This window comes from Fusarium subglutinans (genome assembly GCF_013396075.1).
Source record: "Fusarium subglutinans strain NRRL 66333 chromosome Unknown NRRL66333_c0000434, whole genome shotgun sequence".
Taxonomy (NCBI): domain Eukaryota; kingdom Fungi; phylum Ascomycota; class Sordariomycetes; order Hypocreales; family Nectriaceae; genus Fusarium; species Fusarium subglutinans.
In genome coordinates this window covers 1-14,594 of record NW_023502497.1, presented here as the reverse complement: position 1 = coordinate 14,594, position 14,594 = coordinate 1, and the positions used below count along the sequence as shown (strand labels likewise).

Sequence of the window (14,594 nt, the reverse complement as noted above, 5' to 3'; positions counted from 1 at the left end):
TTTATATACTTTAAGCTTAATTATTTTTATAAAAAGTAATAGCTACTTATTTATATATTTTTAAAGTTAGTTATTAAAATACTAACTTTTTAACTAAAACTAAGATCCTAGGTAATAATAAGGGCAATAAGTATTTTATTTATATATATTTATTAGTATTCTTTACCTTTATAGGCTAGGGGCTAAAGCCTCTTTTAACTACCTATAACCTTACCGCAGATACTAAACCACACAACCTTGTAGGTTCTCGACTGTTAGACTTTTGGTAGCTTTGGATACTACCCAGTCTCTCACATCTTCTTGGTCGCTAATGAGACGTGCTATTTCGGCCGTGTCTCTCCTGGGAATATAATGCAAGGAACTTAGTATCATGGCCTGGAGGACAGGGAGCAGACACCGGTCGTCGCCATGATCTTGACGTCTTTTGCGAAACCGGGCCTCGTGTATCATAGGAATCCATGGGTGTATGTGCCGAAAGTACGCGTCTACGACCTGATCTAGGATGACATCATCAGGTAAACCTGGTTGATTGACGGCATACTGAAATCTTTCACGATATCCGACTTGTTCTATTCGACGACGCTTATGTGGCGAATCAATAGGAGCACCTGGGGAAGCGGTAAGGGCAGGATAGCCGAGTTTACATATCTCGCGGGCAAGAGAGGATAGAAGAAGACTCTGTCTATCGACAGCTTCTTGTTGTGAGCTTGTTTGGGGAGTTGACGCCTCTTTGGCGCGAAGGTTTTGTAACTCTTTCTGTTAGTTTGCTATCGTCCGTTCCAATGCATCTTGTCCCTGATTAGTCATGATATCGTGGTAGATGGGCATCGGTCGCACCAAGCCGTTTGTGCACGTTTTCGATAGCGCCGGCTTTCATGCCAGGTCTGGCGCGCCTTGTCTCGGAGACGCATTCTTGGCCTGGCAGGGCTTGTTAGACATCTCATTGTGAAGAGGATCATTGTGTCGCCATACCTGTTCTGCGGCAGTGTTCGCAGATTGGCGTCTCTCGTGAGCATCGAAGCTTACGTTTGCGACAGCAGTTACAAGCAAGACCTGCATCGGAGGCTTGAGTAGTCTGCTCCGGCTGAGTGGGGTCGTCGTTATCCATCATATCGCTTCGGACAGATTGAAAGCACGCCGTACAGTTGTTTGTGAGCGGGAAAGATGAGAAGACGGGAGTTCAAGTATCCCGAGTTATTTAGGCCGGGGGCCGCTTGAGATACGCCGAGGTGCCGAACTGCCCCGCACGCCGATGATGACTGGCTTATGCTTGACCTAGGTAGCTGAAGCTGGATCGATCATCGGACCAATATTTGCCGAGCCCATCCAAATTAATCAAGCTCTTCCAAACTTCATATTGTTCTTGCTCAGGATTGGTGATTTGGGTCACCCTTTTATCTTTGACATCACATTTCGTGTCTCGTCCACCAGCCTGCTATGCCTGGATTACCTGGCTTTTCTAATAATCCCTTCCGGGATCGTCACGATCTGTTACGTGCAGCCACTGCCATTATCAGACCATTGGAGCAATACAGGTCTAAGTCCAAAGCTCGTGTCAAGCTATATCCATCGACTGCTGCGGGCTTTGACGATGTCGCGGCCCAGCTTGAAGGGTTTGCTCGTCCACTATGGGTAATATCAGGGCTCGTGGATAAGTGCGGAACCTTCAATGCGTTCTTGGCCCCGCGGTATTGAGGCTGGTGTTGATCCAGAGAGTCTCGAATACTGGGATCATCTCGGATCTTTTGACTAGCGCATGGTGGAAATGGAATCAATAGCTTTCGCCCTACTGATGGAACCTCATGTGATTATGTCATTCTTAAATCTAGAGTCTACGAAAAACCTGGAACAATGGCTGCAACGAATTAACAACTTTGATATGCCGCGAAACAATTGGCGGTGGTTCCGAGTTTTGGTGAATCTGGCACTGATGAAGGTGCTGGGATCCGACAAAGACAAAGCGAGACAAGCTATGGATGCTGACTTTGAATTGCTTGATCAGTTCTATGTCGGAGAGCGATGGTCCTCAGATGGTGTTTGGGGGGACAATAGGAAGCAGGCAGACTACTACTCTGGAAGTTTCGCCATCCAATTCGCACAGATACTGTACGTCCACTGCGCAGTAGATGACGAGAAAAGAGTTGCAAAATATCGACAACAAGCGATGGAATTTGCATCCGAGTACTGGAGATACTTTGACACAAACGGAGCTGCTATTCCTTTTGGTCGAAGCATGACTTACCGATTTTCCTGTGGAGCCTTCTGGTCGGCCCTTGCTCTCTCGGGAATCCAGTCATCCGAGTCTCGACTTAACCTGGGTATAATCAAGGGACTTCTCCTGCGTCACCGGCGATGGTGGGCGAAACAAACAGACATCTTCAATTCAGATGGTACCATGAATATTGGCTATGCCTACCCCAACATGTACATGTCGGAGGATTATAATTCCAGACAATCTGTCTACTGGTGTTTGAAGTCTTTCGTCGTGCTTGGGCTACCATCAGACCATCCATTCTGGACCGTCCAAGAAGAACCCCATCCGATCTATGCCTTGAATCCAACCGCCAGACACCCTGACACTGCATGGCTCTTTCCAGCACCTCATCAGATAGTATGCCATTCTGAAGAGCATCATTACCTTCTATCAGCGGGACAGATGACTACCCAAATGTTCAAAGCCAGAGAAGCAAAGTATGGAAAGTTTGCATACTCTTCTGCCTTTGGGTACAGCATCCCAACTGGCGTGGAACTCCACCAGATTGCACCCGAAAGCACTTTGACTGTAAAGTTGGATGACGATGGACCGTGGAGGGTCAGGTCACAACCGTTCGATGTTCGCTTCGACACGATACCTATCCACTCGGCAAAAGGCCGTGGCCATCTTCCTTCTATTACCAGCAAGTGGAGGCCAGTCAAGAGCCTGGACTTGACAATCCAAACCACTTTGGTTCCTTTAACTTACCATTAACCGGGATGGCATCTTCGTATTCATTACATAAGAGGCCTTGGAGCGGTCAATGGGATCCCTTGGTTCAACAACTTCGAAATGGTGGATAGTTCCTTCGTAGTAAACGAGCTCACGGACCAGGGATATCATTTCTCTGCGATTGACACGGCAAAGATTAAGCACGACGGGCAGTTCGCCGAAGGGTATGTTACTGATCAATCTAGCATTCTCGTCAAATCTCGTGGTGGAGTTAGTGGCATTGTTGATCTGACACCAAGCATCAACCTCAAAGGAGGGCTTCACCGTGATGAAGTGAAGCTAGAATGCAGAGAATATCTGATTCAAGCAGATCCCAACACAAATTTAGTCGCACAGAAGACGTTGATCCCCTCCATTCGGTATTCTGGCGCAGGTGCCATGGGTGATCAGTCCAACATGACGTCTGAGGCCCGACTATCAGCCTTTGTTGCAACTGCTGTCTTTGGCGTGAGTAACGTGAATCAGAGTATGGAGTATGTACCGAACAGCTGGTGCTATCTGCAGGATGATTGGAGCTCCATGAATATGCTAGAGATTGATTTGACAGCAGCTGGTGAAACACAAATCAGCGTTCAACAGACAACACCTCCTGGGGTTTTGGGAAGAGGGTCTATGTAGAATTTCATTTAGATGGTTGAAAAGGATTATAGGCAATCTTCATGGACCTTGAAGGCCTATCCATATCTCCAACTTCATTTCTGGGCTCTTCACCCGGGGCTGTCAACTCTTCGCTACAGATCTGAACTACCACTCCTCGGAATAATCTCTCAATCTAAACAAATCTCGCAACTATAACAAGAGAATTAACTACTGTGAGAGCGAGAGAAGTGAGCATGATAAGATATCTATTGCTATAGCTGTGAGAACCCGTAACTATCTAGACCATCCCCAAACTCGACAAGATAGTAATCGCCACATACCAATCCGTGGTTAGCATATCGTCTCATCGATATTTCATAGTTGTTGACTGTCCCATACTTCAAAAGAGCATCGAAGGTGGGCCCCGGGACAGTGTCTTCCACTTTGATGGACTTTCCACTGTCTTCAGAGGTCGTCACCTTGACCTTCTCAGTGGCGAGACAAACATCCAACGTATCCTTGACGATTTGTATAGATGCTTCAAAGAAGTGACGTGACAACGTGTGTCTTCCTAACCCAGCAAGCGCTTGAGATAGCAATAGCATTCCGTTGGCAGCAATGACGCCAGCTGATGAGTCGCGAAGAGGCTCTTTAGGATTCTCAATGGGCGCATCAAAGTGCCAGAGCGGCACATATCGCCCTCGGCGAGTACTTTTGTTTCCTGAATCAGATGGGACAGGAACCTCGACACAAGAAGGGGATGTTTCTAGTCTATGGAGGAAATATTCGGTGCATCCGCAAGCTGCGTCCAGGAATCTTTCCTGCTTGGTCCAGTTGTAAGTTCGTGCATAACTAAGGATAGCCCAAGCTTGACCCCTCGACTATGTCGAATCATGGGCGTAGCCCTGGTGTGTTCTTCTCCATTTAAAATCTCCCGTTCTGGGGTCGATGTTGGCGATATGGCAAGTCGAGTAAAGCTGACCCTGATATCCGTGCTTGACAGTCGACCTCACATTTTCTGGTCGAAGATGCGTCTTTAATAATGTTGTTGCATGAGACGAAGCTACGTCAGCGAGTCTATGTTTACCAGTCTGTGCAGCAGCATAGAATAGCAGGTCGAGATTGCACATGCTATCAATAATGATGAGTATATTGTCCTCCATGTTTGTGATGGTCACGTCCTTTTGCACAATGCAATCCCAGCTGCGAATGGCACCAGCAGCCAGTACATAACGGGTGGCCAAACTGTGAGCTGCTTGTATAATAGAGCTTATGCTTCGTTCACTTCCGAATAGTTCCCAGTCTCTCTGCAGGGCCGGCATGATGATAAAGCCAATGTCGTGGGTGTCTGTTCTGCTAGCCATGCCATGAGGTGGCTCAGACCATGACTTGCATAACGGAAGTAAATAGCTGCTGATAATCATGGATGATCTGAGCCCTGGGCTGTTGGCTCTCATAGATCCTGGGTATCTGATGGATCGCTCGAGTAACGCATACAGTGTTCCCGGGAAGAAGCCGCATGTCCAGAACTCAGGTTCGCGAATAACCCACTGTCCTTGCTTCGGGCCTTGCTGGCGCACAATTTCGGGAAAACCGTTGTGCGCCGGGTCAGAGCCTTTCAAGACTCTACTTGCATCACGGTAGGGCTTGGCGAATACGTTCTCTTCGAAAAGCTCCGAGAGAACTTTGTGAAGAGCATGCTTTTGCTTATAGATGTTTTCTTCCTTGCTGTCTGCCGCACCTTCAGACCATGACGTTTCACTCAGAGGTGTGTGTTCATCTTCGGCCGTGGATGAATTACTGTGCGCCATATCATCAGGCTGGGTTGAAATTAACGAAATGCTGTTTGTCGCGATTCGGGTGCTTGAAGTGATGGAACCATTGTGTATGTTGTATTGGGAATCAAGGTTATAGGTTGTAGCTGGATTTCTCAAGTTCCAAGCTACGATTTTATCCAACCGCTGGTAACTGCAAATGCGACAGTGGAGGTCATCTTGATGGTCGAAATAGAACCGCCGTGTAAGATGGCCCGCCTCCCTCTGGCGACGGAGTATGTAGCTCGGTGCGCGGACGAATTCGGACGCCGCTTCTTCATAATTGATTCCTCACAATAAGGTAAGCTTAAGGTAAGCAAACATAACCTATAATTGGAAACGGCTCAGTTGACTGATAAAAAACTGCTGTTAGACTCTTCTGGACGTCTGTCATAGGAATATTCGACGCAATTATAGTCGAGGCTAGGTACGCCATGCAAGTATCAACTTTCGGAGCTTCGGCCCACTCAAGTCAAAAGAATACTCTCAACAATTCATTCCATGCAGCATATTAATCAACCGCTCAATTAACTAAGATAAGCATTGTATCCTATCAGAAGTCGGGGTCATAGGCGTTATCATGTCCCGAATTGCACCTTGCCCCCGGTCCCTCATCCTTTTCATCCAACCAACACCTGACCCAATATCTATCCTCCCAGAGACTTTGACCGAAAGGCCAATTATTAGTCCATTCACCCTGAAGGAACTTGACACTTTCTAACTTCTCGCGGATCTTGGCATTTCCTAGACCTTGGAACAAATCAAGACCTTTCCCGACATCCAAAACAGAATCCGATGCGTGTTTCTTCTTATCTTCATAGCCAGTATTATTCATCAGTAGACCTTCGTCCAGCAAATTTAGATGAACAACCAGGCTTCTCAGTTTGGGTAAAGCCCCAGCAAGGATCTTCAATTCCTCTTGAGGTAAGGTCCCGTTTCTTCGTTCGAGATCGATCGTAAGGCTGGTCAAACCAGGTGCCCATTCTCCCAAGCTGCGCAGCTGATCTTGAGTTAATATGGACCTAGGCTTGAATCCTCTCTCATGGTTTGTCCATTCTAGATGTTGTAGCGTGGATCCATGATGTTTCAAAACAGGGTTGAAAATGTCCTCTTGCACCGTTTCACTCTCTTTCCAGATGAATTTCTTCAATTTTGGAGGTAATGCCATGATAAAATCGTGTGCCGGAGGAGGCGGTGAAGAAGACCACTTGTTCTTTGGTAAAGGCCCCGGGGCAGCTTCACACTCCGCCAGATGTGTTCTCCAATTTAACCACCGACCTTGGATAGAGAGATTCTCGAGACGTGTTAATGCCGGAGGAAGATTAACGAGTAAACCTTTTCCTTCTGGCCAAGTGTTTCCATTAGCGATTGACAAAGTGTGCACCTTAGAGAAGTCCATAGCTTCCAGCCAGAGCTGCATGTTTTCCATTGATAACCTCTCAATCGGTGTATGTCGCCGATCATACCACCTTTGCGCGATTCCCTCATCTTGCCATGCAGAATAGCCTGTTAGACCAGCGGGATACTTAAATTCGTATGACAGCTTGTCCCATTTCCATTGGCTGCGATAGTACATTTCCGTTGTCCATCTGATAAAAGCGTTTGTGGAATTCGACACTGGCCATGTGCCATCCTCGTTTGCCCAGTCTGGTGCTCCTGACCGCATGTATTCCAACTCGGACTTTTGAAAGTGATAGTCATATAGCGATAGGATATGTGGCGCCGAGCGATAGCGATCGCTTCCGTCCGACCGGAAAGGCAGATTGTAACCGTCGGGAAATTCTGTGCAACTTGGGCCCTCGTTCCTCAGATCGAGCTCCGTAATATTGCTACATGTTTTCAGGGCATTGTGCACAGCCTCTCATCTCCCGAATGGCGTATGCGACGGTACTGTTGCCCTAATCATCGAAGGACAGGGGTCTTTGTCAGTCCATAGTGGTGGCTCGGGCCATCTGCTGCTCGCGAATGCGGAAAGAAAGGAAGATGCAAGGAGGAGAAAAATAGCGAAATACTTGTTGGCTGTTATATGGGACATCTCTGATTAAGTTCGAATGATGTAGAAGTAAGATTGCGGGTTTCTGAAGGATATATAATGTTAGTGATGACGTGTTGGCTGATAACACCGTGTTGTCATTCTACGGGGATGACTGCTGAGTGCTGCCTATAAGGTTAAGCTTTAGGCTGCGAATACAGGTGGTGAAATATCTTCCCCAATCATAAGTTCTTACCCAAAAGTCTCCAAGATGTCTAATAAATCTATCACTGTTTTTACAGCCTAAAGTTTATCCTCGCACAAGTTTAAGAGTTGGACAATTCCGTCCTCGAGCCCAGGATAGGAGACGTTAGCATAGCCGAGAGCAATCGGGAGGCGAACGTTAGTGTAGAGGACCACCAGAAAGTTTCCAATACGTGGCAGGATGCAGTGGACCTCTGCGGGCGCCGATGCCGTACAGAAGGCAGCCAGTCGGTCAGTGTACCACCAGCAAGCAATCTCATAAAGCTCCCAATCATGAGAGGGATATACGTAAGGACCATCTGGGCATCTGGGCAGCGGTGAAGTGAGATGGGGTATATTTAAAGAGTGTGCAGAAGCTTGCAAACCAGGACTGTGTTTTTATGTATTCTTTCTGCCACTTTGAAAGACTACTACAACCGGGAGATTCAGATCACTGGAGGGATTATGGAATACGGGGCTCGCACTCAAATCAATCGGGTTGGTTTACCAACAAGAGTTAGATTCCTTCTCAGCTTACAGTTCAGGGGTTTCAAAATATCTTTTCGACAAGGTTAGGATCTGTCTGTATTGTAGTTGTAAAATTGTCTATTTCTTTACCAAAAGAATGGACCTAAAAATAAGAAGGATTCTCTATCACTAAACCTCGTCAAACTAGAACTATTTATCACGCCCCAAACTATTGTTATACTTCGCCTATGACCCAGGGCGCGGAATATGCGGAAAGCCTAGTGTCATCTCGCTCTCTGACTCGTAAGAAATTTTTCTCCTGCTATTGAAATACTTTGAGGGATGAAAAACGTGAAAGCTGATACTGACAATAGCCATAGGAATCGCATCGAGGATATAGAGATATGCCTCTTTAGATTGTAGCTCTCCATCACGTCCCTCAATATACTCAATCATCCGAAAAAGAGATCGTATGAGGATAAGTGCACTTGCGACAGAAATGACGACCATGAACTTTTGCCAGCCGTAAGGCTGTACTAGAGACTTGTTGAGAAACAGATAGTAGAATGATGTGGCTAGCGCAATAAAGAGAGTAAAAAACACGAGCTGTACCATAATACCAGCAATCACAACGTTTTCTACTGTCGTCTCGTTATCTGCGGTATCAAACTTCACGAACTTTCCACCATCTGAAAACCGTTAGTCATGGCTATTATGTGAATGATATGCAGACTTACCAACCGCTTGCAGCGCAATTGATACTATGTCGCCAACGAGGAAGACTTTGGTCAACCAGTTCGGCTTGAGCAGCGAGAACTGCTCTCCCTCCAATTCTCGGATGTATCGTCCCAGACCCATGTAGATGGATGCAGCATAGCATGTGGGCCCCAGCAGAAGAAGTAAATTCTGCACAACACAAGGACCAAAGGTGTAGTTTGGTGACTCCCTGGCACTGACTGCGCGACTAACAAAAGCGATAGCCTCGACTGATGAGTAGACTCTGTTAGCCAACGGTTAAACGGAGCGGGGTAAAAACGCCGACTTACACAGTGAACCAACTAGAAATGGCACGAAAAACCATATTCGTGTTCGAATCGTTTGGAAGAGGTGAATAGCAAATGACAGAATAAAGACAACTGCAAAGACTGTTGCCACAGGAAGAGAAGGTTTATAATAATAATAATTAACCATTATGCTATGAACTATTGATGACAGGAAATACAAGACAAGGAGATATCTCGGTCCTAGCCAACTTCGGACTGATCCCTAGGTATAAATAGTAGAAGCGTTACTAGAATTGTTTAAGTTTATAATATAAAACTCCTGGACATTACGTATATCACCAAGATTATTAAGACAGAGGGTTATTATGATGCACATTAAGTATGTGTTTCATACTTACAGGTGCTCTGATTGGTTTCCTGATGGCTAGGTAATTATTAGTATGGAGACGCTGTCGGCTGAGATCCCTTTAGTTAGCGCAGATCCATTTTTCCTTTACCCTTCACTACCGAAACAGGCACAATTGACCTTGGGCTACGGGCGCTACGCCTCCAGATAAACGGTGGCTAAGGAATGTCTAATATTTACTGCACTTACTAGTCTATCTCTGCCGTAATTGTACTCTTTATCTGAAACACGGAAAATTGTTCTTGTATTATTTTAATGTAGGTTTCTTACTAAAATTATATATTTAGTACAAGCCTAGATTACCTCCTTTCTTAAAAATAAAAAAGCATTAAAAACAAACTAGATATCCTATATTAGTATATAATTCAACTTAACTCTAAGAATAGTTCTGCAGCCTAATATATATTAAACTTCTAAAAGTCGCTTTGTTATATAAGATTTAACGTAGAATTATAAAGCTTTTCCTGTTTACCTTTAATAATAGTTTTTGCATTCATTCCTCTAATTTAATCACTAGAGAAGAGCTCTGTCTTTTGGTCTTTGAAGGGTAGTTGTAGGCCTGGGCTGGTTTAATCTTGTACATCTTGCACATGTAGCCGCCAGATATCGCCACCGTTAGCATATTGTTTCAGAAATTCGAAGTTACCCTCAATAGTATCTTTGCTCTCGTTGTCATATTTCGCCAGACCTGTCAGAGAGTCCTTTAACTCTAATAATATTGTAATTAGCCCGGGCTTCTCCGGAATGGTCAGACAACATACTTAAAGAGCAGGGGCTGAATCCCTTAGAATTATCCACAAAGCTACAGGGACTTCCCCATTTTCTTGCTGGACTTAATAGGCTAGCACTCCTTCTTGTGAGTATTAGCAAGGGTTTAATAATCCACAAATTGTCAATACAAACTTTGGTCTGGGCACGGCTTTCTTTTTCTTTTCTTGATAATTACATGTTCGACAGTCAAATCGACGGTTCGAGCACGGAAGTCCTACTCTCGAAACGTCGCACCGGACTTTATGAAAGTGGCAATGAGAGCACGCGACAGGTGCTCTCCGCCCTCGAATTGTTTTATGGACTCTATTTATGTTATGCTGGATGATATTACTGAACATGTCTGGTTATCTGATACCCGAATTTACACTTAGGCTCGGACTAAATAGGAAATAGGATCAACAATGAATAGCATAGAGGAAATAACAGAGGCTCTTTTAATGGGTTCTTGTGGAGCCACCAGAGCTTAGCGTGCTGCTAGCAATGTCACTTTGGAGGCGACAAGCGATAGACGATAGCCGAGCTCTGAGTAACTGACCCTTTCCTTATCTACATTTAGGTAATGGAGTTGCCTCTGAAATGCAAAGTTCAGGGTTTTTAAAAGTAACATTAAATAACCGAATAAATACAGTAAATGTTTTTAAGTCTAGTAATAATATTTAGTAAGAAAGTTTATAATTTAACTTATAGAAGAGATATATAATACTTTATAGGTTAGTAAATAAGGAACCCTTCCTTTTATGTCCTTAAATAACTATAGATAGGTTAATTAGGAATATATAATAAAATTAGCATATATACTTATAATTTATAAGAGTACTATTGGATTCTTAACAGAGTGTGCTGTATTGGTAAGTAAATTATATAGACCTTGTTTATACTACTATACTACTATTATATTAGATCTTTATAACTTTAAAGCATAATAATAACTATAGACAGGGTTTCAACCTTAGGCTTATTAGTAAAAGGTTAGTATATATAGAAGATTAGTTATTTATAGATATAGCTAAGTTATACGTAATTTAGTCCCTTTTTCTTAAAATATAAATTTAAAAGGTTTAAAGAAGTCAGGAGCTAATAAGATAATATTTAAGCTATCTATTTAAGTTTATTTAATCCTTTAAGCTTCTTGTTAAGTCGTGTAAGACTAAAGCTTAAAAGCGTACCCATAGCAAGGAAACTGACATTAATAGCATGGCCCAGTCTGTAAAATGGCTTGTCCTGGCTTCTGTAAATCTATATACTAATAATTTGACCTGGGCCTGTGAACTCGATGTTGAGGCCAGAAGCCAAAGAGCTAGCTGTTGTGTTGTGGACGTTATCTGATACTCAAGCACAAAGCGAAGGCAGGCCTGCAAACACCCCCGCTATGCTAATACAGAGGAATATATACCGTACCGTGTAGCTTTGACCCGGAAGACATGCTGAAAGAGATTTTAGCTATTTGTTTAGAATAGCATTTGAGTAATATTCTTTCCCTGGATGATAAATGCCAGGGTGCTGACCGAGAAGCAGGACCTGGTAATAAGCCTACAAGACTTGGTTTGATTAGAGAGCATAGCCGCGCTTAGAGTGGTAACATAGGCAACAGCATAAGGAGGGACAGTGAAAGGCTAAGCCTGAAGGTCGTGATAACTAAACCCAGCTATAATAGTAGGTGTAAAGAGAGACAGTAAAGAATTACTAACACCAAGGCAAAGATAGGTAAAATAGTACACCTATAATTATAGCTTTAGTAAGGTCTCTTTTGCATCTGCCTAGTTAAGCTTTGCATTACTACTAATTGTTTTTAAGGTTTAAAGATGTAGTAAAAGTCCTATATAAGGATTAGGTTATAAATATTATTAAAGTACTGGTTAAGGTCTCTAGGGGGGACTATATTATAAGCTACTGCTGCTTAGGGCGTTATAATAAATTAATTAGTATAGTTTTAAATAGCTAGTTAGTTAGGATAATATTAATAAAAGACTGTTTTTATTAATATAAAAGTTATTATCTTAAAGATTTAAGGTATTTATAGTATTAAGCTAACCTTTCTTAGCTAATAAATTAAAGTATTTTATATACCTTTAAGGCTAGCTAAAAAGTTATAATTTAAGTTTTTTTATCTTTAGCCTTTAACTATAGTAATTAGTTAGTTATTATAGTATAATATTTAAGTTATTAGCTAGATATATTATTTATAGTTAAGGCTTATAACTAAAAGCTTAAATTAGTAAACAGAACTTAGTTTAAAAATATAGGCTAGTAATCTTACCCCTAAGAGTAAATTCCTTTAAATCTAATTACTTATATTGCCTTTTCGTTATCTGTAAGCTATTTTAATTTCTCTAGATAGCCTGGCATAAAGAGTATAAAGATAACGCTAAGTATAACTAAAACATATTAAAAGGAATAGACTAAGGGATTAAGTAATATACTTAATAGGATGCCTTTAATAATAAATAACTATCGCCAGCCTTTAATTCCATAGACCCTATTTATATGCCTATCTCTATAAGCAATTACTCTATTATCAGGTAAGTCTCATTTAATTGCTATACCTTAGTAATTGGAAACACATACCCTCAAAATGCTCCAGCAAGAGTTGCACTGCATAGAGAGAGCGCGATTCGAGTTGCTCTCTCTTCAGGCTTGTACTAAAAGCTCATGTAGAAAATCATCCCAGGGAATACGCCAGCTTCAAAGGCACCTAGAAAGAAACGAATGATAGCGATCTGCTCGAAGTTACGAGCACCTGCGATACCAGCACAGAAGGCCCCAAACACAATAACCAGAAAGCCCAGCCATCTTTCAGACATTAGTTAGGTTCTAGCAGGTTAATATTATACGTACATATTTGGACTAAATACTTTAAGAGCAAGGTTGCTAGGTGCTTCGAATAAAGAATACGCCACTAGAAAGATCATGAGGGCAATGACGTATTGGTATTGAGACATGTTGTTGGAATCGAGGAGCGTGTCATTGGTGGACAAGTTCAGGATACGAGCATTCCCTTGTTATTGTTAGCAGGGATCGTTACATTGACTGGCCATCCACAGTATACTAATGTTAGACCTGTCTAGGTAGCAGAACACTTTGTTCTCAGGAAAGCCTGGAGTGTCTTTTACATAGGTTTCTAACTAAGACAATAGAAAACCTGCCCTTAGAAAATTTAAAACATCTAGTCTCGCATTTTACTACTAAATATACTTACAGCACTGGAATAAGCAAGCCGGTTCCTCAGACGTCCCTGGCAATCTATACATATACTTCTCGCAAATTCCATAGGGCGTAGAAGCCATTGTATTCCGGACTTTAAGATTAACCCCTGCAAGGCTTGACATTGCCAGAGGCTATAGCTACCTTAGATTAACTCGTCGTGCCTATATCCGTTATATTGAGTTTAATACCCAGTTCCCCGTACATGATCTATATGTATTTACTAATACTAAGGATTATAATAACTAAGTCTTTTTTAATACATTAATAGGTTAAGTATTAAGCCTTCCTGCGTAGGCTACCCTATAAAAAAAGGTCTTAATTAATCTAATACTTAGTATTTACTCTTTAAGAGAACACAGCATCCTATAGGATAGCTATGCAGAGTTATAAGAAAAGAAAGTAGTATTAGGCAAGCTTTGCAAGAAATACTAAGGGCTTTCTAAAGGTTGGGATATAAGTGTACATGCTCTGTCTAAGATATCTTATTTTAAAATTAGCTTAGACTCTAGAGTTCTCCTTTTTGCACTAGTAATAATTATTCTATAGCTAGTAAGATAACACGTCTGGAAAAAGTTAAGTAAACGCTTAATAATGCTAAAAAACTAAACCACGAAATTAGAATTATACAGAGAATGGGTTAGGATAATATATTTATGTTTTTTATTCTTTTATATTAACACTTCTATAACTAGAAGTTGCTTATATGCTAATGTAATTACCTTTATAAATTGTAAAATTCGGACTTAGATATATCTAGGAGCTACCTAGAGATTGGAAATTTTAGCCTAATACTAGAAGCAACATTTAGAGCCAAGAGCTTCGCTACTTATTACAAAGACCTGGCCTAAGATAATATCTTGTTAAAGCTAGTGTTAATACTACTATCCTCTGGCCTAGCTCTTAGGACATAGAGTACTAAGTTCTATTTACTAATTTAAGCTCTTAGCTACAAGCCTTAATAGTAAATAATATATTTAGCTAATAACTTAAATATTATATTATAATAACTAACTAATTACTATAGCTAAAGACTAATATTATTAAAACTTAAAAAATAAGTTATTTACTTACTATTACAGGTTATAAAAAGGTATTTTTAATCCATTTCCTATAATAATTAAATATAAAATAATAATAAAGTAAAATA

General features: G+C 42.0%; 5 protein-coding genes across 5 annotated transcripts; 2 read left to right on the top strand and 3 right to left on the bottom strand.

The window, feature by feature from the left end:
* Positions 1-1,810: 1,810 nt before the first annotated feature.
* FSUBG_13928 (uncharacterized protein) lies at positions 1,811-2,968 on the top strand (the record flags this gene model as incomplete). Its single annotated transcript, XM_036678870.1, has 1 exon — positions 1,811-2,968. The coding sequence occupies one exon, from the start codon at positions 1,811-1,813 to the stop codon at positions 2,966-2,968; it is 1,158 nt and encodes a 385-aa protein (XP_036530613.1).
* Positions 2,969-3,046: 78 nt separating this feature from the next.
* On the top strand, positions 3,047-3,604 carry FSUBG_13927 (uncharacterized protein; the record flags this gene model as incomplete). The annotated part of the gene is made up of 1 exon (XM_036678869.1): positions 3,047-3,604. One exon carries the CDS (start codon positions 3,047-3,049, stop codon positions 3,602-3,604), a length of 558 nt encoding a protein of 185 aa, XP_036530612.1.
* Positions 3,605-3,837: 233 nt separating this feature from the next.
* Positions 3,838-5,376, bottom strand: FSUBG_13926 (glucuronyl hydrolase; the record flags this gene model as incomplete). The annotated part of the gene is made up of 2 exons (XM_036678868.1): positions 3,838-4,386; positions 4,579-5,376. The coding sequence occupies 2 exons, from the start codon at positions 5,374-5,376 to the stop codon at positions 3,838-3,840; spliced, it is 1,347 nt and encodes a 448-aa protein (XP_036530611.1).
* A 556-nt stretch (positions 5,377-5,932) lies between these two features.
* On the bottom strand, positions 5,933-9,143 carry FSUBG_13925 (RTM1; the record flags this gene model as incomplete). Its single annotated transcript, XM_036678867.1, has 6 exons — positions 5,933-7,208; positions 7,674-7,922; positions 8,133-8,173; positions 8,432-8,751; positions 8,800-9,062; positions 9,109-9,143. 6 exons carry the CDS (start codon positions 9,141-9,143, stop codon positions 5,933-5,935), a joined length of 2,184 nt encoding a protein of 727 aa, XP_036530610.1.
* A 3,739-nt stretch (positions 9,144-12,882) lies between these two features.
* Positions 12,883-13,527, bottom strand: FSUBG_13924 (vitamin H transporter; the record flags this gene model as incomplete). Its single annotated transcript, XM_036678866.1, has 3 exons — positions 12,883-13,033; positions 13,079-13,238; positions 13,440-13,527. The coding sequence occupies 3 exons, from the start codon at positions 13,525-13,527 to the stop codon at positions 12,883-12,885; spliced, it is 399 nt and encodes a 132-aa protein (XP_036530609.1).
* Between the last annotated feature and the right edge of the window lie 1,067 nt (positions 13,528-14,594).